Source organism: Myodes glareolus, chromosome 8 (assembly GCF_982192425.1).
Source record: "Myodes glareolus chromosome 8, mMyoGla1.1, whole genome shotgun sequence".
NCBI lineage: Eukaryota > Metazoa > Chordata > Mammalia > Rodentia > Cricetidae > Myodes > Myodes glareolus.
Window position 1 is genome coordinate 4,848,970 of NC_142033.1, and position 20,834 is coordinate 4,869,803.

A 20,834-nucleotide genomic window follows, 5' to 3' on the forward strand; every position below is an offset into this window, starting at 1 on the left:
CCTGGGCCGAGGGGTAATTGTATGTTGGGAATTTTGTGTTGTTAACTGGCCAGCATGAAACAAAATCCTTGTGGTTTTTGTGTAATTTTTGTTCTGTTTTGGTATTTATTGTGTTATTGATTTTCTTTAGTTTGTTTTGATTTGTTTTTTTTAATTATTTTTAGGTAGAGAGAGAGAGCTATCATGGAGTTAGGTAGGTTGGTAGGAGGTGATGTGGGATTTCCCTCTGTATGCTGTGATTACCATTAATGAATAAAGAAACTGCTTTGGACCTATAGCAGGGCAGAACTTAGTTAGACAGGGAAAAGTAAGCTGAATGCTAGGAGGAAGAAGATAGAGTCAGGGAGAAGCAATGTAGCCCCGCCGGAGACAGACACTGGAACTTTACCCTGTAAGCCACAAACTCATGGCGATACAAAGATTAATGGAGATGTGTTAATTTAAGATATGAGTCAGCCAGAAATATGCTTAAGCTATTAGCCAAACAGTACTGCAAATAATATGGTTTCTGTGGAATTATTTCGGTGCTGAGCAGCAGGAAACAAACAAGCAGCCTCCTAAAACAGCAAGAGGTATTACAATTCCTGATTCACAGGTATGAGGAAGTGACTGCCACGCGGGCAAGCCGGAGCCAGACACCTCTGTGGTACTGGGCTTGAGCCAGGGTCCCCCATGGGAGCAGGCCTAAGCCAGGGACATCAGTAGGAGCAAGCCCAAGCCAGCAACTACTGCCAGAGCAAGCCTAAGCCAGTAACCATTGCCAGAGCAGTCCCAAGCCAGAGACCTTTGTGGGTTCAAACCCAAGCCAGGGACCTTTTTGGGAACAGGCCTGGGCTAATAATCTCAGGCAGAGCAGGTTTGAGTCAGCGACCAATGCAGGAACCAGTATGAGGTAGTTACCTCCAAAGAAGTAGGCCTGAGTTTGCATCCTCCTTGGGACCAGGCCTGAGCCAGCGACTTTCACTGGAGCAGGCCCCAGTTAGCCACCTCTGGAAGAACAGGTACAAGGGAGTGACCACCGAGGGAGCAGGCCTGAGAACGAGACCTCTGTGGGACTGGGCCCAAGCCAGGAGCTTCTGTGGGATCAGGCACCATCCAGGAACATCCACAGGAATAGACCCAAGCCAGCAAACTTTGCTGGAGTAGACCTGAACCAGGGACCTCCACAGCAGCAGGCTTGAGACAGAAACCTTTATGGGACCAGGCCTGAGCCGGCCAAAAATAAAGTTCCTTTGCTACATAATAACCAAAACATTAAACTCACAGAATAAAGAAAAAATATTAAGAGCTTCAAAGGAAAAAGGACAAGTAATATATAAAGGCAGACCTATCAGAATTACACTTGGCTTGTCAATGGAAACAATGAAAGACAGAAGGTTCAGGTCAAGCATTATGCAGACAGTAAGAGACCATGGATGCCATCCTAGACTACTATACCCAGCAAAACTTAAAATCATCATAAATGGACAAAACAAGGTATTCCATGACATACCCAGATTTAACCAATATGTTAGCACAAACCCAGCCCTACACAAAGTACTAGAAGGAAAGCTCCAACCCAAAGTTTTTGAGGGAAGGGGCCGCTTGTTCTTCCTAGTTGCCTGGTTAGCTTAGCCCTGAAATAGCCACACAAAAACTGTATTAATTAAATTGCTGCTTGGCCTGTTAGCTATAGCTTCTTATTGGCTAACTCTTACATATTAGTTTAACCCATTTCTATTAATCTGTGTATCGCCACGAGGTTGTGGCATACCAGATAAAATGCCCAGCGTCTGTCTCAGGCGGCTCCATGGTGTCTCCCTGACTCCACCCTTCTTTCTCTGAGCATTCAGTCCAATTCTCCCCACAGACCTAAGTTCTGCTATAACAACAGGCCAAGGCAGTTTCTTAATTCATTATTGGCAATCACAGCACACAGAGGGAACTCCCACATCACCAAGGAAGTTGGCTACATCCACAAAACCATAGACAATCAATGATCACACAGCAGCAAATCCCAAAGAAGGGGAAAACACACACAATAACATTATCAAGAACAAAAGCTAAAATAACTAGCAATCCCTGGTAATTAATATCCCTTAATGTTAGTAGACTCAGCACACCTATAAAAGGACACAGGCTAGCAGCTTGGATACAAAAACAGAATCCATCCTTCTACTGCATACAAGAAATATGCCTCAACTTCAAAGACAGACATCATCTCAGACTAAAGAGTTGTGAAAAATTCCAATAAAATGGACCTAAGAAAGAATATAATATCTAACAAAATAGCCTTTTTGTTATTAAGGGTTTTTTTAAAATAATTAAATATTTAAATGCCATATTTCCCAGATCGCTGAGCAGTTGAGGGCTATTTATCAGGTACAGCTACAGTATAGAATCTGCCTGGAGAGCTGGGTCCAAGCTTGATTGTACTGGCTCTCATCTTAACAGGTAAGATTTACACTCAAAAAAGACAGAAAGAAAAAAAATGCTTGCAATAGAAAGTTAATGGCAGAACTGACAACAGTAGAGAACAACCAAATATATTTTAATTGAGGGTTGGGTTAAATATAAAGTATTTTTGTAAGAGACTTAAAAGTACATACCAGTTTAAAACATGAGACTTATTGTTTTCTTAGTCTGAAATGAGATGCAATGAACAGACAATTATAAAAAAGGATCTTCAACAATGCCACATCAGACAGAAGACTGATCTCCAAGATGTACAAAGAACTCAAGAAACTTGATCTCAAAAGAACAAATAAACCCATAAAAATGGGGTACAAACCTAAACAGAGAAATCTCAACAGAGGATTCTAAAATGGCTGTAAGACACTTAAGGAAATGCTCAACATCCTTAGCCATCAGAGAAATGCAAATCAAAACAACTCTGAGGTTCCATCTTGGTTGTCAGAGTAGCCAAGATCAAAAACACTGATGACAACTTATGCTACAGAGGATATAGGGTAAAGGGAACACTCTTCCATTGCTGGTGGGATTGCAAACTGGTACAACTGTTTTGAAAATCAGTATGGCAATTTTTCAGAAAACTAGGAAACAACCTACCTTAAGACCCAGCAATACCACTTGTGGGTATATACCCCAAGGATACTCAATCATATAACAAGAACATGTGTTCAAGTACATTCATAGCAGCATTATTTGTCAGAGCCAGAACTTGGAAACAACCTAAGTGCTCTTCAACTGAAGAATGGATAGGGAAAATGTGGTAGGTACATTTACACAATGGAGTACCACACAGCAGGAAAAAAATAATGACATCTTGAAATTTGCAGGCAAATGGATGGATCTAGAAAACATCAAATTGAGTGAGGTAACCCAGAGCCAGAAAGACAAATAAAATATGTACTCACTAATAAGTGGCTTTTAATAATAAAGCCAAGAAAAACCAGTCTACAATTCACAATCCCAGTGAACCTAGACAACAAAGAGAACCCTAAGAGAGACACTCTCACACTGAGTCTGAGGAATGAACCAGGGCTTTCCAATGACCTAGAATGTCTGGTCCTCAAGCCCCAGGGATCCCCTGCCTCCTCCTCCCACTGTCAGGCTCTTTACCTGGTCCTGGGTCTGAACTCAGGTCCTCATGCTTACAGACACAGACCATTGTCCAGCCTGTAGTTTCTCTGTATGTATCTTGTACTCCAATGAAAGTTAACTTTTTCAAAAAAATTTGTACAGTTCTTATTCTTTGGGAATTTTGAGAACTTCATAGAAACAATGGATTTTATCATCCTCACCACTGCTACTTTACAGCAGAATTTTCCCCCAAATACTCCTCCCAACAACTTCTCCCTGTTCTCTTTTTCCTTCTCTTCCTTCCCCTCCCCTCCTCTACCTCCTTCCCTCCCTTCCTCTCCCTCCCCTCAATAACCCATGGAATCCAGTCAGTGCTGCCCATTCACACATGGGAGTAGAATATTTCTCTTGATAGTCGACATACCAAGGATGCACTCCTGAAGAGAACCGACTCTCCCTCTCCTGGCAGTCATCACCTGTCTGCAGCTCCTCAGCTGAAGGGGGAGGGATTGTGTGACCCTCCCCCATTCATGCTAGAAGGTTAAAAAGACTATTAGAGTATGAACTAACTTACTTTTCAACATTAACTTTCTGGTCTGTGAGGTGTTCTATGCTGCATCCTGCACACACTGACTGCAGGCTAACAGTCTACACATAGTCCCCCTCTGCTCTTCTTACTCTTTAAGGATAGAGTTCAATATTTAGCACAGGCACCCATACCCCAAATCCTCCTGTCTCAGGCTCTTGGCAATAGGGTTTACAACCATGAACAGTGAATTATTTCTCAATTGGTCTCTTCAGATATAAGATGAAGCTATAAATCAATTTATATTAACAACCTGGGCATTTAAGAAGCCATATACTCAACTGTCCTGACCCCCGTGTTTTTACCTTGCTGTTTTAAGCATATATTCACCTCCTGTTCATTACCTCCACCTTTAATCTATTAAAAAAGAAAGACAGATAAAAAAAAAAAAAGACGACTTTGCTTTCCTTTTTTTCTTTTGCCAGGCCTGGCTTACCACCATCCAGGTGATGCAGGCCTGACTTAGAGCTCAGAGCAGGCTGACCAGCTCTTTCATTCTTGCCAGATCTAAGGCTCCAGGATAACATAGTACATGAGAATCACGATTGACCACAAGGGGGCGCTAACTCCACTCCTCTCTTCTGGCTCCGCCCAGGCTCACCTTCCTTCCCTGAAGTTCCTGATGCAGGCAGAGGCTGAGGACAAGCTGAGCAGCAGCCTGAGAGGCTCCTCTTCCCCTGCATCTGACAGCAGTGAGTGTGGGCGAGCAGGAATAGCTTTCTTATAGTATAAGTAACATCACACACCTCACCGACTTATGGTGCCCAGTTGTGTGGCTATGGGAATATTGAGAGGTGTACAAGCATATTTCCATAATCTACTCTGTTTATTTAATCCAGATATGCTTTCCCACAGCTTCTCTGGGTATTTTCAGTGATTTGTTTGTGTGTGTGTGTGTGTGTGTGTGTGTGTGTGTGTGCGGGGTGCTGCTAGGGGAAGGTCCAATATGTGTGGAGATCTCAGGATAAATTTGAAAGTCAGTTCTTTTCTTCCAACTTGTTGAGGAGATCTCTCCTGTACTATATCCTCCATGCTGGGAACTCCAGGGTAGCTGGCCCTTCAGCTTCCAGGTGAGCTCTGTGTTGGGATCACAAAGGCATGCCACTGTAGTTCCCTTTTTCATGGTGTTCTTTGAACTCAGAAGGCCAATCCTGTGGAGGCAGCATGTTTACTTGCAGAGATACCTTGCTGGGCCCTGGATATTTTTCAGAGCTGTTTTCTGAGTATGTGGTTCAGAGGATCATCTCCAGAGCAAGGGCTCTGTCAGCCCAGTGGAATTTTAAACACAAAAACATTTCATCCACAAATAGGGTAATTAGACTTCTTCCTTTCCTGATTGTATCTCTCTTTTTCTTCTTAAGTCTTATTTCTCTGAGGAGCCAAGCTCTGCATTAAATAACAGTTGAGGGATGGTCTCTCTTGACTTTATCCTGCATTAGGGGAACTTCTAAAGTCACTCCCTGTTCAGTATATTGTTTTTCCTAGGATTATCTCAGTGCTCTTTGCTGTGTGTAGGTGTGAGCTTTCTCTTCCTAGGTGTGAGCTTTCTCGTCCTGGTTTGTTCACGGCTGTAATAAACAATGAGTTTAGTTTTACAAAGAATTTTTCCATCTATTGATATCTTTTTTTCCTTGATCATCTCATATGCTGAATTTCTTTTATTAACTTGCTATGTTGAAACATGTTTGCATAAAACAGTCTTCATTCACTGTGTGTTTCTGTAATTTCTCTTGCTGCTGACTTTTAATCCAATTCCATTATGATTTGATAGAATAGAAAAAGCTACCTTTTAAATTTGTTAAATGTTTGTCATGGAGTGTTCCAATTATTAATATGTAGTTATCTTTATTTTTTCCTAACTTTGGCTGGATATCTGCTTTGTCAGGTAGGAGTGGAGCTTTAGGAGTCTGCTTAAAATGTCATTTTCCTTCCTTTCACTTTCAGTTTTCATATGCGTGACCAGCTAGCTGAGTTTCCTGCTGCAATAAACAACTGGTTATTGTTTTCTGCTTTTCAGTTCAGCCTGACAGTTTCATCATTTACTCCAAAATTGAGACCACCACTTATATTTAGGTTACTGTTAAAATGTTTGTGCTGAATGAAACCCTATAATTTCTCTTTATCTTCTGATTCTCTGGTTTTCTTTCAATTGCTGTGTTCTTTTCTTTCTCTGTCATCTTAGATGTTTGCCGCTTCATTGGCAGTTTGCTTTTTGTTGCTGTGATAAAACATCATGATCAAAAGCTACTTGTGAAAGAAAAGGTTTATTTGGCTTACACTTCCACATCACAACCCACCACTGAAAGAAACCACATGGGAACTCAGGCAAGAACTGAATCAGAGACCATGGAGGAACATGGCTTACTAGTTGCCCCTCATGGCTTGCTCAGTCTGCTTTCTTTACCATCTCAGGACCCCAAAGTGGGCCCTCCCTCAGATCATACCACTGAGCCATCATCAGGTCACCCGATGTATGCATCACTAGACACAAGGCAACAAACTCTCAACTCAGTTTCCAGAATGTCTGCTCACATGATCAGCCCTAATTGAAGTGTTCCACTTGAGCTCCCATTTGTTCAGACCCCTTATGCCTGGAGTCAGCTTTGTACTTTGGAGCAATCTGCCCCATGAACCCTCTCTCTATCTTGAACTGACACTGTGCCTTGAATCAACTGAGTATGTATTGGCCACCCTGTTCCAGCACAGCTCTCTCTGCTGCATGTGTGTCAGCTCTGTTCTCCCTTCCACAGCTCTGCTTTAACCCTTGCACCACTGTAAGGCTTTGTGGGTGACACTGTGTATCGTGTGCTCATTGCAGTCTGAGATCTGGGATACAATATTGATCTTTAGGATCAAAAGAAAAAAGTTTACACTTGCCAAAAGCCACAAGCCTCAGAAGAAACAAAAGTGCTGGGTAATGAAAGCCAATAAAGATGATGCAGCTTATGAATGCACTGTTCTTCAGTAGTCAGACATGTGGATGACATACGTGTATCCATCCATGTTTTTCACACGGCATCCTTATGGCAGAGATTGATCCAGTGCATTCATTCCCAGTACCACTCTGCCATGCAGGAGGAGACAGAGTCAGGTCAAATAATTGCGGTGGAACAATCCTTTCTACACTATGAATGTATAATACTCTCACCGGTTAATAAAAACCTCACAGGCCAGTAACTGGGCAGGAAGTTAGGTGGGAAAACCAACCTGAGAATGATGGGAAGAAGGAAGGAAGAGTCAGGAGAGAAGCCAGTCAGCTGCTGAGCAAGGAGGTCATGTAGAAATGAGGTAACAAGTCATGGTAACATGGCAAAGCATAAATAGAAATATGGGTTAATTTAAGTGTAAGAGGTACCTACTAACAAGCCTGAGTTATTAACTGAGAATTCATAACTCATATTCAAATTCTAAGTCGGCAATTTGGGATTGGACTGTGGGGACAGGAAGTATCCATTTGCAAATACCCATGCTGGATTTAAATCTTAGCAGGGTAGTAGGTGTCTCCTGCCAGCCTGCTGTCACCCAGGCACCTGTTTCTCCTTGGAGTTGCTCCCTGGCCTACACGTGCTGAACATGCACTGACCTGTGCTCTCAGGCCCAGGCCCGTGTTTCTCCATGTGCTGTTGTCTTCTGCACTGTCTCCCGTCTCATGTGTTCTGGTATAGAAACTTTATATCCTTTTGTCAAGTCCTGCAGATGCCTTATGCTCCCTTGTACCTCTCTTTCTTTCCAACTTGGAAATTCTTTTTCCATATGATAATTCTCATTCAGAATGGATTTCATTTCAGTATCAGTTGTGGGTTTCTCTAGTTCTCCTTGTTAATTTATTAGTGTTTAAATGCTTGATAAATGCCTTTGTTGAAATCTTAATTATGATTGTCTTGAAAATAGATTTTGCATAGAGCACACTAATGTGACAGAGCCTTAACCCCATCATTTGGTTTGTTTGAAATCCCAAAGCCTAAGCATTCCGGATCTCAAGGTACAGAGTTTAGAAGATGCCATTGTTCTGAAGCTCCACATTTGATTTGGTGCGGGAGAATTGTCTGTATTCTGTCAATCATGTTTTAAATAAAACGCTGATTGGCCGGGCAGGAGGTATAGGTGGGAAAACCAGACAGGAAGTGGAAATGATGCAAGGAGAGCAGGAGAATTCTGGGGAGAAGGAAGTTGATTCCTCCCACTCCTGCCCAGATCACCAAAGCCGCAGGATGTGAGCTGCCCCACTGAAAAAGGTACTAAGCCAAAATAGATCTATTATGGCTAAAATAGATCAGAAAATTGGGTTAATCAAGATGTGAGAGTTAGCCAGTAAGAAGCCTGACCTAATGGGCCAATCAGCATTATAACTTATAGAGATCTCTTGTGTGGGTGATTTTTCTCTGGGACTAAACAGCTGGGGTGCTGGGCAGGACAGAAACACAAACAAACAGGCCCGGCCCTTTCATGTTACATTGATTGGTGACAGAATGCTAATAAATTTCCTCAAGAATAACAGAGCCTCTGACAGATGTGTTTATCAGGTTTTGTTTTCCTGCCTTTTCTGGTGTTGGCCCTGTACTTGGGTCACTTTCATGTCTTATGGCGGGAGGGGGCTGGGTTCTTTTCAGTACTGCTGTACCTCAACCCTGGCTGCTTTGGATGTCATCAGAGCTCCTCACACAGCTGCTCCCACCCTGTGTGCTTTTAGGATGCTCCTGGAGGAGGCTTGCCTGAGCAGCTGGTTCCTCACAGGCAGGAGCTCACCACTCAAGATGGCAGATATTGGAAAGGAAAACTGGCTGTGTTGAAGATGGTATTTTTAATTTTTTCACTAGCTCTTTTCACTAAAGGCCTTAGCTTAAAGCAGACACTAAATTGTGAAATTGGATATTTAAATTTCATTTGTATTCTTTTTACTTGGAAATCTTAAGCTGCTTAGCTACTATTTTGATGTCCCTAATCCCTTTCATTTTAAAATGTAAGTCTTCCTAGAATCTAAACATACCCATTACAGCAATGGCGATGTCTTTGCCAGCAGTTCATCTTCTTGGCTGTCTGAAGATGCCTGATGACCGAAGGTGCAGTCTGAAGCTGGAAATAGTCAGAAATGTCTCATGATCACCATGAAAGTCCAACTTCTTATTATGTTATACCTCATAATGCAACACACACACATGCACACACAGACCATGTAGTAGTGGTGGTCATGTATTCTGCCTCTGAACTTATATTTATCATAATATACTTTTGAAGTAAGAAAAATCTTCCCCCCATCTTTTCCTGACTTCCTTTATTAATTACCAATAGCATTTATGCTCTACTTATTAGGTCTCATTTGTTTCTTAGGAATTTGGTATCTAAAGAGAGTCTGTACTCAGTTATGTCTGCTTCTCACTGGGTCCTCAGAGAATCACAGCAATATGTACTGTTCATTAGGAAGAAATCTGTCTTTGACTGCACAGTTTAAAACAATCAAAGAATCCCTAAGTGTGCTGCTCTGTGTAATGTTGTTGCTTGCATGGACCATCAACTTCCTGTTTTCTTTTCTTCTACAGAAAGACATCTTGAGATGTCTTCCAATAACGACCCTGTTGCAATCCCAGTGATAGAAAGCAATCCCAGCGACCTTCCTGGAATGGACACCAGTGACCTGAAGACATTGACTGGAGAGGCTGTGCTAAGTTTTCATAACATCAGCTACCGAGAAACAGTGCAGCATGGCCTTCCATTTTGTAAAAAACCATGTGTGATAGAAAGACTATCAAATATCAGGTATGTGCATGAACTAGAGACCACAACAGTGAACAACTTGCCAACAATCACTGACTTTCTCTGTTGTCAATAAGCTGTGTATATGTGTGTGTGTTTGTGTGTGTACAAGTGTATATGATTGAATGTTCACGTGTGTAGATGTGTGAATGCTATGACATACCATGACACAAGGCAATAATAAGACAACATTGAACATAGATCTTCACATTCTACCATGTAGCAGAGAGAGTCCTTCATTGCTCACTGCAGTGTATGCCCGACCAGCTGCCTGCAAGTGTCCTGTAATTCTCCTGCCTGTCTCCCATCTCTCCACAGAGCATGGAGTTACAGGTGTCCACCACTGCATCCAACTTTATGTGAGTTCTGGAGGTTTAACTTAGGTCCTCACCCTTGCACAGCAATCACTTCACCCAATGAACCCTCCCCAACCTCACTTTGTTATACAGACAGATAGATTCATGATCACAGTGAAATTAATGTGATGGAGACTAAAGAACAACATAATGGATGAATGGCACAAAAAGTTGGTTCTTTGAAAACACAAATAAACTTGATACATCCCTTAGACATACTAGCAAAACAACAGCAACAAAAGCCCTGAAAAATAATTTTAACTCAATAAAATAAGGGATGAAAATGTAATATCAAAGACATACTATTAAATTCAAAGGAAACAGAGGAAATGTTGAGAATTATTTCCTAGAAATTAGAATGTATAAAAGAATTGTGTACACATCTATGCACACATCCCTCCCAAAACCAAACTGAGAATTTAGAACAAGCTGACTGGGTCAGTTACCAGTGATGGGATGGAAGCAATGAGGAAGTCCCAACAGCAGAAAGTCTAAGTTCTCAAATACTTTCTCAAAATTCATTAAGTGCTAAAAAGAGCTAAAGCCAACACTCCACACATTTTTTTCCATGACTTACAGAAGCCATGTTTACAAACAAATGCTAAGGAAGGAGCACACATACCAAGATTTCCCCGTGCAGTCTGCATGACTCTTCCTTCCGACCACAACTATAGCCTCTGTTCTTGGGCACTGGTTCTGCTCCTCCATCTAGAACTTCTATCATTTTCTTACTAAGAAGGGAATGAGAAGGACAAATGATTGACACATTGTCTGAATATGAAATAAGAAATGTGAACATAGCTAAGTTTTCTATAAGAATATGCCTTTTTCAATCTGAATATTCTCTACTCTGAATCAGTCAGTTTCTTGGACATAGTGTGTGTTTGTGCTTTACCTATACACCAGTAAATAGTGTCCTCTACTTAAGGGATGTCTCCCAGTCCTAGACTGAGCATATTCTAATATCTTTATCAATGAGGAAAATCAAAATTTTCTGGGGGTGTATTTAGATTTTCTATTTTGAATAAGGTTGTTTTCTTTTAATTTATTTTGAGTGTTAAACTTGGCAACACTCTCCTGTCCTTTGGGTGCTTCTTTATAGTCTTTAAATTTAACTTGAGATATATTGATTGTGGTTTTATCCATTTTAATAATAGAAACAATACTACTAATATCCCATGAATCATTGGTTACTTGTTACAAGGTCTAGAGGCAACAAGCAGGGCTATATGATGATATTGTTCATCAAAACATTAGCAAGAAGCTGTTATATGCCTGACACATAAAGACTGTATGTGTAATGGATTTCTCCCAGGAATCTGCTACTTGCTTCAAGGACACAGAACTTAGATGCACCATGTTTCAAAAAAGACAAGTCTTTAAATAATAAACACCAGGGGTTTTGTGATATCTGAGGCATTTTTCTGGCGAGTCACCATTAGAATTGAATATCTTTTTAAATAATAGACCACGGGTGACAGCTGCACGGCTGGGGCAGACTGTGAGGCCACTGGCAATGAGACCAGGATTTATCCTTATTGCTTGTACTTGCTTTATGGAACCCATTCTCTTTGGAGGGATAACTTGGTCAACCTAGATATAATGGGGAGGGTCTTCATCCTGCCTCAAAAATGTGCTAGAATTTGTTAACTCCCCATGGAAAGTCATTGTGTCTCTGAGGAATGGAAGGGGAGAGAGGTGGGGAGAGGGAAGGTGGAGGGAGTGGGAGGAAGTGAGAATTGGGATAGATAAGTAAAATGAGAAAAGGGTTTTCTTTTAAAAAAATAAAGTAATCATTTAAAAATAAATAATAGTCTTCTATTAATATTTTATTTTTTCTTCTGAGTTTCTGCTTATTTTCTGTATACAAATTCATGCAATATCAATAGCATATTCAGAGTAGACCCTACATAAATATAACTTCTTTTAAGACAAAAAATTAACAAGTTTGATTTTGTGTTTACAGTGGGATCATGAAACCTGGACTCAATGCTATTATGAGTCCTCAAGATGGGAGCAGATCTTTGTGAGTATAATAGAGAGCATTTGCAAGCTGTTTATATCCAGTTTCTGTGCTATAAAAATCACTTCTATGGGAATTATTTAAATATTGTGTGGGTGCATCTATTCTGGTCCCACGTATAGGTTACAATGTGCAGGAGGGTGCTTCCTAATTTTCAACCAAGAACAAAAAGTCTTATTAAAGCACTTTACTGATAGGAAATGATAGAGTGATTGGCATATGGTGTCAGGTCGTATTATTATTTTTTAATGTGGGGGAGATAGTATTAAAATTGGGAAGGTGAAGCCGAAGTTTTCTGGGGACAGGAAAACGTCACCAGACTTAATTCTCAAACTACAGCAGCACATTACCTGTTTGAGTCCTCAAGGTCAAAACCCAGGAGGGGGGAGGTCATGTGAATTACGTTCGTAATTCTGGGCTGTATTAGAGTACACAGTGAACAGAAAGGTGTGTGTATGTGTGTGTGTGTGTGTGTGTGTGTGTGTGTGTGTGTGTGTGTGTGTGACTTCAGTTAAACTTATGTAGCATTTTTATTCTGATTATCTGAAAGTTGATAGCTGTTACTGAAGGGAGGAAGTAAACCACACAACATATGTAACCCTTGTAGGTTATTACATGTCTTGGCTGCAAGGAAAGATCCACGTGGATTATCGGGAGATATTTTGATAAATGGAAAACATCGACCTACTAATTTCACATGTACTTCTGGTTATGTGCCACAGGTAAGTGTTGGTGGGTTTGCAATTTTAGATTTCCCCTAATTCTGTGTGGTTAGATGCTCAACTTATAGATTTGTGTGTTTTCACTTAGGTATATGACACATATATAGGCCTGACTTTCTCCACTGCTTAGAAGATGTTTTCTGAAAATAATTGCTGGTAGCAGTCACTAAATCTCTGTGACTAATTGGAAAGAAAGTGGGAGGGGAATGAAAGTTACTGCGTCAGGCTCTGTATCTGAAAAGAGTAAACCTGAAAGAATAACTTTAAGTAGAGCATTGGGTGTGCTTTATATGTGATCAGGTTACATATTTTAGAGTGATGGTCATATTGATAACTATTTGTAATTAAAATTCCACTTAACCTTAAGAATGACGTGGTGATGTGCACGGTGACTGTGAGAGACAACATAGAGTTCTCAGCTGCTCTTCGACTGCCAATGACTATGACAAGAGTTGAAAAGAGAAGACGAGTTAATGAGGTCCTTGAACTTCTGCATCTGGATAAAGAGGCAAATGTCAAGGTAATGTGAAGAAAAATCTTGAAAGACAGACAGAGGGGGGAAGGGAGAGGGAAAGGAAGAGAGAGCAAGAGAAAAAAAAGAGAAATAGAGAGATTCATGTATGGATTAGATATGACCCTCTGTCAAAGGTCCATATAATGTGTGTGGTCAATGTGACTATTCTCTGTATTAATGGGTAAATGACTGGTTACATGCAGTAGAGTGAAAAATGAGATGTGAAACCTTTTTTACAATGACTATATCTGAGAATTGAGCATGTGTCCAGCAGGGAAGAGTGTTCCTCACATGACCATTTCCAAGTGTTCCTCATGTGAGCGTCCTCTTCCCTCAACCTTAAACTCTTGATTCATTAGAGAATTGAACAAACTCTTTCTTCTGTCTATTGTCTCTTCCCATAGTGGACTTGCTCTTTGTTGTTTCAGAATGTGCTTCTGCACTGACACAGGACATGAGATGAAGAACTCTGGCTCTGTGTTCACTCTGTATTTATTGCCCTCCAGGGTTGTCCTTGGTCTCTTTAACATTTACTTCTAACTTGTTATTGCATGCAGTTTTTTCTAGCCTTTATTTTTGTGTTTTCATATCATCCTGTCTGAAGTTGCTACTTTTAACTGTCAACTAGATACAGTCTAGAATTACCTGAAATCATCTAGAATAGAGTCTCAATAAGGAATTATAGTCAGGTTTAATTATGGACAATTTTGTTTGTCAGAAATCAGACAAGGCATTTGATTATCTAAGATACACGGAAAGACCTAACCCTCTTAGGCAATGTCATTCTTTTGGTTTGAGTTCTGGGTGTCATGAGCATAGATAAAGTGAGCCGAACACTGACAGGCATGCGTGCATTCATCCTCTCTGTGCTCTGGACTGTATGTAACCAGCTGTCTCAGCTTCCTGTGCTGACTTCCCCGCAATGGTCAACTATACGTTTGAACTGTGTGCCAAAATAAAACCCTTTAGGCTACTTGTTTACCTTTTATCTTAGCGATTGGCCAGGAACTAGGGTATACTTTGCCCTCATGCCCGCTTCCTCATCTTCTACTAATATTCATTCCCAGACCCTGTGTAAGGTTTGATAGATACAACCTTGGGCAAATGTAACAATAAATGGATCAAGTGATGCTTCCTGTTGAGACTTGTACAGGATCAGGAAGGGTAATAGGTAAGTGGTGAGCTTCACAACTGACCATTGTATTAGCTAATTTCTTACTGACATATTAGAAAGAATATTGAAAAGTGTTTCACCCCAGAATACTCTTTTTTAGCCATGAAAAATAAAGACATTTGCTTTACTTAACAGTTCCATTCTTAACTATCAAAATGAGCAAAATCTTGATAACGTCAGCCCCAACAGGTTATAACTATTCATACTCCACAAATGTTCTTACAATAGCACTGCACAGATACTATAACCTGATCAGGCATTTAATTTATTATATGCCTAGAGTTTTTCAACATTAAGGTTGTTTCCCTCTTCTTGTGTTCTTCACACCATCCTGACTCTCACAATGACATCAATTCATTTAGAAGATGTTGTAAGAGATGCTTGTTGTTCATTTCCTGGTCACCCAGATTCCTGAAATAATCACACAGAAACTATATTATTTAAATCACTGCTCAGCTCACTAGATTTAGTCTCTTATTGTCTAACTCTTAATATCTTAATTTAATCCATCTCCATTAATCTGCATCACCATGAAGTTATGGCCTACCAGCAAAGTTTCAAAGTGTCGGTCTCCAGCATCGGCTCCATGACTTCTCCCCGTCTCTGCCTTCTTTCTACCAGCATTCAGTTTAGTTTTCCCTGCCTAGCTCTGTTCTGCTTAAGCAGCTGGCTGAAACAGATTCATTATTAATTCACAGCATGCAGAGGGGAATCCCACATCACCTCCCCTTTTCTCTTTAAATAAAAAGGAAGGGTTTTAAATTTAACACAGTCAAATTAAATATAACAAAAAGGTATCACGCAATAATTACAGTTATAATAGTCATATCTATTTAATCTTTTATCATAATTTAAGGAAACTATAACTATCTATTCTTCAACTGCATCAAAGACTCAAGAAGGATATAATATTACCTAAGTAAACAGGACAAGCATTGTAAGCAACTTCTAAAACTCTAGAATTGACAGAGACATCTCACTGCCTGCACAGTCATCCAAAGTTCTTTATTGTTGGAGCATCCATCTTCAGCCTACAGGCCCATAGTATCCGGCACACTTTTCTATCAAGCAGGAAATTTTAATGATAGTTCCACCTATACTGGCAGTTTGTCAGTCACTTTCTTCTTTGTCCTGCAGAATGTCAGGCAGACTTTTTCATGAAGCAGGAGCCCCAGAGGATCATCTCACCTTTAGGCAAGTTCAGCAGTCATTTTTCTGTGGGTCCTGCATGTCCAGTTCATACAGCATAGCATCAAGCAAGTTCAGGCAAGAGCAGTTTCTTGCCCAAGTGGCTAACAAACTTCATGAGGAGCCTCTTCAATGCCCATCTTCTTCTTGAAGTAATTGGTGCTTCCAGGAGCAGATGTATCTCATTGTATATACAGATGTCTGTAGAGCAGACATTGGTGATGTGGATGAAAGTGGGCTCCCCAGAATATGATTTCCATGGATTAATGGAGCAATTTATAATAAGATAGTTTCACACTAACCCAGAATGGAGTATAATAAATGTTTATTTATATAGACTTAGACTCACATAAAGGCAGTGATCACAAGTCATGTGCATGAGCAGGGAACTGGAACTGAATCCAGCAACCGTGAGGCCCATGCCTGCTTTTCGCCTAAATTTATAGTATATGAGACCAAGCCCAATGGGTCAGTATCTTAAAAACTATTGGTTGAAGTTACCACATCAGAATTACGTCTCTGATGGCTCATCCTTAGCAGCAGTGAGGAATAGGAAGGTCCTCACTCTTGATTCCCAAGATCATTCCCCACAGTTGTTTGTGAGATGCTTGTCTTTTTAGAAAGAATAATAGAAAAACTGACATTTACCATGCTTTCTTTTTTTCCTAAGTGATGGAATTTTGTGAACTTTGACTCTGTTTATTTATGTGGTTTATGTTTACAATAAGAAATTTTCTTTTCTATGTTTTTAAGAATAATTATTCTTTGCCCTGGATTGTGTAGCTTTTTTTTAGGGACAACATATGAATATACTTATTAACTTCTTGAAAAACACGAACTATAATAGATTGCAAGAATTGTAATGTAATTTTTTATTAATTATTTTTTCATTCTTTTTACATCACAATTGAGATGTCCCCTCCCATCCCATCCTTGCTCCCCTGTTTCCCCTCCACTATCAACCTCTTTTCATCTTTGTTCAGGAATTCCAGGCCTCTATGGTTGTCAACAGAGCATGGCATATTAAGGTGAGGTAGGACTAAGCTTTTTTCCTTGTATTAAAGCTGGGCAAGGCACCTAACATTAGTAACAGGTTCCCAAAAGACAGCCAAAGTGTTAGGTAAAAGCCTGGCTCCCACTGCCAGGAGTCCCACAAGTAGACCAAGCCACAAAACCATTACACATATGCAGAGGACCTAGACTCATCCCATGCAGGCTTCCTAGCCATCGGTCCATAGTCTGTGAGCTCCTTGAGCATCCTGTTGCTTCTATGTGTTTCCTTGTGATGACCCTGACTCCCCTGGATCAGATAATCCTTCCTCTTTTTCCTAAACTATATTCCCCAGGATGGGCCCAGTGCTTGACTGTGGGTCCTTGTGTCTCTTTCTATCAGTTAATGAATGTACATGCTCCAATGATAGTTGGGGTAGTCACCAATCTGATTACAGGAGATGGGCAGTTCAGGCTACTTATCCACTATTGCTAGGAATCTTACTAGGGTTGTCCTTATAGAGTTATGGGAGTTTTCCTTGTATCAGGTTTCTACCTGATCCCAAAATGCCCCAATGTGTATATGTATATGGGTACACCCATGGAGGTCATAGGACACCTTTTTCATGAATCTGTTCTCTCCTCCCACCTTGTTCGTCAGGCGGAATCTGTCTTGTTTTGCTGATGCCATACACACATGTCTCATGCTCCTGATTCAACTCTGATCTCATTATAATTACATCTTGATGGAATTACGGTTGCATTCCACTGCATATAGCTTCATTTGTGAGTTCCAGAGATTAAACCCAGGCTTCAGGTTTGTAGGGCAAATGTTTTTCCAAGCATGATAAGACTTCTCTTTGACCTTTCACAAGATTTTGATTTAAGACATGTTGAGGCAATATTCGGTTACTGTGTGCATCACAATCGTACACTTGATAATACCAGTCCACTGGGCTTCTTAGTGTGTACAGCAGCATACTCATTAAACTGCTTCTCACCGCAGCATTTTTAACAGAACATTAGGTAGTTCCTTACTCCTGAGTACTTACTTTTCATCCATAAAATAAGGACATCTGCTTACCTAGAAACTCTATACTTACCTAACAAAATAAATAGTTCCTTTATCCTCAGTCTTGTCATGACCACTTTCATGCATATTCCTCAAACATCCTTTGTTGTTTGCTGCCACTAGGGCTTGATCATAGTTTTGGTTATTGTGTTTGAAGAGCATTGTTCCCTCGTTCTCTGTCCCCCTAAACATTGCTATTCCCTCTGCCTTACACAATGATGTTGACTGGTACCAAGACTGTGTCAGTTTGATCTATAGACTATGCCACATTTAAATTTGCCTACAAGGATAAGTCATGAATTCTGTGATGTTGTACAGTGTAAATAATGTCAATTTGCAAAGTTTTAAGGGAGTAAAAGTGCCAGAATTTTTAATAAAAAGCAGTATGTGTCAGTGTGTTTATTATGTGTGTGTTTTGTAGAGTGTATGCAATGTTCTGTTGTGTCAATTGTCTATGTATTGTGTGTGTTGGGATAGTGTAAAATGACTACTAAATTACTAGAGTTACTTTATTTTTTTCTGTCCCATCTTCTTCATTCCTTAGACAGAGATTTCACTGAACCAGACTTGCAGTGTGATGATTCATGACTCTAGAATATGTGATTTGATAAAGAAAAATAGTAACTGTCATTACCACAAGCTTCATGTCAAATCTGACCTGAGTCTCTTTCTATTCACTTGGAAAAGAAAAACTCCCTTCTTCTCCCAGGTGCCCATATTTTTGTTTGTCAAAATAATGAAAGAACAAAATCTTTTATTGCTGGAATAGGCTCGTTCACCAAATGACAGTAACTGTGGGTGTTCTTTCGGATAATGATGGTTGTTGGTGCTTTAGCCTAGATCTAAAGAGCTCAGGAAAAGGACCAGTATAGCCATGGAGCTGGTCACCGAGCATCCCATTTTGTTCTTGGATGACCCCACCACTGACTTAGACTTGAGCACTGCTACTGATGTCATCTCGGTACTGAAAAGGTAAGTGCTGAAGGAATATTAAGTTTTATTGTCTTCATACCTGATCATATGTGTGTATTTTTGGTGCAGGAGATTCAGAAGAAAGCAAGAGAATTCCTTGTTCATTAGATGGAAAACTCCACTAACAAGGAATACACATCAAGAACAATGAGACAGGAGCATAGGAAATGATGGCTGTGCTGAAGGTGCAGCACTGCTTTAAAGAGCCTGTTCCCATAGCACTCAAGCCAGTGTCAAGAGAGCTGAGTGGGTGAGATCCAAACAGTGCAGGCTGGAGGGAAAATGTATTTGCTCTGTGACATGGCATGTTTGATGTGTCTGGAACATTAAAGAGATCAAGTTGACGATAACCCAGTGGTCTGAGGGGATGGAAATTTGGTAGTGCGCTGTCAGGGACCCCATAGAATGGGTGACTTGTTAGAAGTTAAATTTCTTACAGTTCTGGATCCTGGATCAAATATTAAGGTCTTCACAGGCCATGTTTGCTGAGACTTGGGCCACTGAGTTGTGGTTGGTATCTTCTTTCTCTTCATATGTCTATGCCCTGATCTCTTAAATGGACACCAGTTACATTAGGATACCCTAGTAATTTCATTAAAATTTAATTACCTTTTAAAAGACTCTGTCTCCAATTATATCCACATTTTAAATTCTTAGATGTGAAGTCTTCAACAAATGGGTTTTTGGAAGGTTACAGTTATGCTCTCCACATTCAGAGTGGTGTATTTTCCATGGCAGGGGATGTGATAAAGTTTCTGAGTTTAGAGCAGAGCAATGCATCATGGAGGAGGTTGTGCAGTTGCTCTGTGGGGATGTTAAATGTCAGCAGAATACTTAGTTGTGGTAGTTCCTTAGTTAGCAACTGGTGTGTTCTGTGTAGCTTTGAATATAGAATAAGTAGAATGATCTCTGGGATACACCCTGGATGTGATGGCTGAGGTAATGATTCCTAAGGTCTGGGTCCTGAACAATGGGAAGAATGAAGTAAAAAAAAATTAAATAAAAAAAAATAGTATTTTCTTTTCTCGCAAAATAAGTCAGTGGATAAAACATTTATAGAAAATCTGTAAGGGTTAGGTTTTACACATTTTAGAAATTAATAGAGTTTCAAACTGATTGAATAATTCCAAGAACTATAAGAACTATCACATTCCCATAATGTAAGCTCTGGGCTGTTGAATTTACAGCTGTTTCTGTCTTTCCTTCCTTCCCCTTGTTCTTTGTTTTGTTCTGACATGATGGCCCATCACCCTAAATACTGTTGCCTGTCCCTCAAAGTGCTACGGACCGGCTCAAGGGAGCCACTCAGACCATAAGGGAATCAGGGCGAAGGCACAGGAGAAATCAGGATACGGCGAGGAAAAGTGACACACAGACACTCTCAATGTTTTTGAGACATGCTGTTGTGATTTACTTACTTCAGTGCAGGATTATATATTATTACAAACAAAGAACTTGGCAAAGGCATACATCATCAGATCATAAAATAGAAAAGAACGGCATAAAACAGTTTTACAAAGAGAATCTTTAAAGATGCTTTGGCATGAGTACAAGGACTTTTGCTTCCTTAAATTTGTAAAGTTACCCCTTCCTTTTTCTTGTTATTAGAGAGACCATTGTTCTTGAGTTAGCCCACCTTTATCAGCTTGTACCAGGTGGCTGACTTGGGCTCAGCTAAGTGACCTTGTGTGTCTGGGTGAGAAAGAAGAAGGCTACTATCTTCCTGGAAAAACTTTCTGAGATTCATTTTGTACCAGTAATCTCAACTCCTTTCCCTTCCCGACTCTCAGAGTCAGATGTTGTAATTAGCCTAGGTTTTCTGGCCATAAGGAAGGTTGCATAGGCCTCCTGTTAAGTTGCAATAAATGCCTAATGCTGTTTTCCTGTAGAAGGCTTCTAAGGTTTTTTCTGCTAAGATTAACTCCTTTTATTCCACATCATCAAGGAATTGTCCTAATGATGAT

The 20,834-nt window shown here is 40.3% G+C and overlaps 1 protein-coding gene across 3 annotated transcripts in view; it reads left to right on the forward strand.

The window, feature by feature from the left end:
• The first annotated feature begins 4,694 nt into the window (after positions 1-4,694).
• Positions 4,695-20,834, forward strand: part of LOC148121081 (ATP-binding cassette sub-family G member 3-like) — a 54,509-nt gene continuing 38,369 nt past the window's right edge. For 2 of the 3 annotated variants that reach the window (XM_087908782.1, XM_087908783.1), the window contains exons 1-6: positions 4,695-4,800; positions 9,646-9,862; positions 12,182-12,241; positions 12,846-12,960; positions 13,328-13,480; positions 18,734-18,870. In XM_087908782.1, coding sequence (XP_087764908.1) covers positions 4,731-4,800; positions 9,646-9,862; positions 12,182-12,241; positions 12,846-12,960; positions 13,328-13,480; positions 18,734-18,870 — 752 coding nt within the window. In that variant the 5' untranslated portion in view covers positions 4,695-4,730. Of the gene's footprint in view, positions 4,801-9,645; positions 9,863-12,181; positions 12,242-12,845; positions 12,961-13,327; positions 13,481-18,442; positions 18,608-18,733; positions 18,871-20,834 lie in introns of all 3 variants that reach the window. The other variant, XM_087908781.1, reaches the window with a different exon arrangement.